At 63.5% G+C, this 589-nt stretch overlaps 1 protein-coding gene across 1 annotated transcript in view; it reads left to right on the top strand.

Annotated features, from left to right (window-relative positions):
• The first annotated feature begins 6 nt into the window (after window positions 1-6).
• Window positions 7-589, top strand: part of IGFBP4 (insulin-like growth factor binding protein 4) — an 11278-nt gene continuing 10695 nt past the window's right edge. The window contains exon 1 of the mRNA XM_014536127.1: window positions 7-221. Coding sequence (XP_014391613.1) covers window positions 65-221 — 157 coding nt within the window. The 5' untranslated portion in view covers window positions 7-64. The remainder of the gene's footprint in view (window positions 222-589) is intronic.

Here is a 589-nt window from a genome sequence, read left to right as displayed (position 1 = left end):
CAGAGAGGAGCTGGTGCGTGAGCCCGGCTGCGGCTGTTGTGCCACTTGCGCCCTGGGCAAGGGGATGCCCTGCGGGGTGTACACCCCCCGCTGCGGCTCGGGCCTGCGCTGCTACCCGCCCCGGGGAGTGGAGAAGCCCCTGCACACACTGATGCACGGGCAAGGCGTGTGCATGGAACAGGCGGAGATCGAGGCCATCCAGGAAAGCCTGCAGCCCACTGGTAAGGTGGCTCTGCCCTTGCACGTCCTCCCTGGTGTGCGGCCCTCCCAGAAGCCCCTTTCCCAATAGGGCTGGCCCGGGAGGTCCTTGAAAATCCCCCATGAGTTGAGGAGAAGGCAGGTACGTGGCAGGGCCCTCCTGGCATGGGACAGGCTCAGCCAAGCCAACTGCTATCCAGTCTCTAACAGCCTGTTGCCACTGTCAAGGAGGACTCTGTCCCGTCCCTCCATCTCAAACCTCCCAAGGATGCCTACTTGGGAGGAGTAGTCTTGGCTGCTGGTGCAAGAGTGGAAAATTAAGTGACCTGGGCCAGCCCACAGCCTGCAAGTGAGCCAGATAACTGGAGGATGGGGGTGGGGGTGGGGGTGG

The sequence above is a fragment of the Myotis brandtii genome, unplaced genomic scaffold (genome assembly GCF_000412655.1).
Source record: "Myotis brandtii unplaced genomic scaffold, ASM41265v1 scaffold157, whole genome shotgun sequence".
NCBI classification, from domain to species: domain Eukaryota; kingdom Metazoa; phylum Chordata; class Mammalia; order Chiroptera; family Vespertilionidae; genus Myotis; species Myotis brandtii.
The sequence above is the reverse complement of the archived record's forward strand: the minus strand, read 5'-3'. Positions and strand labels throughout refer to the sequence as shown.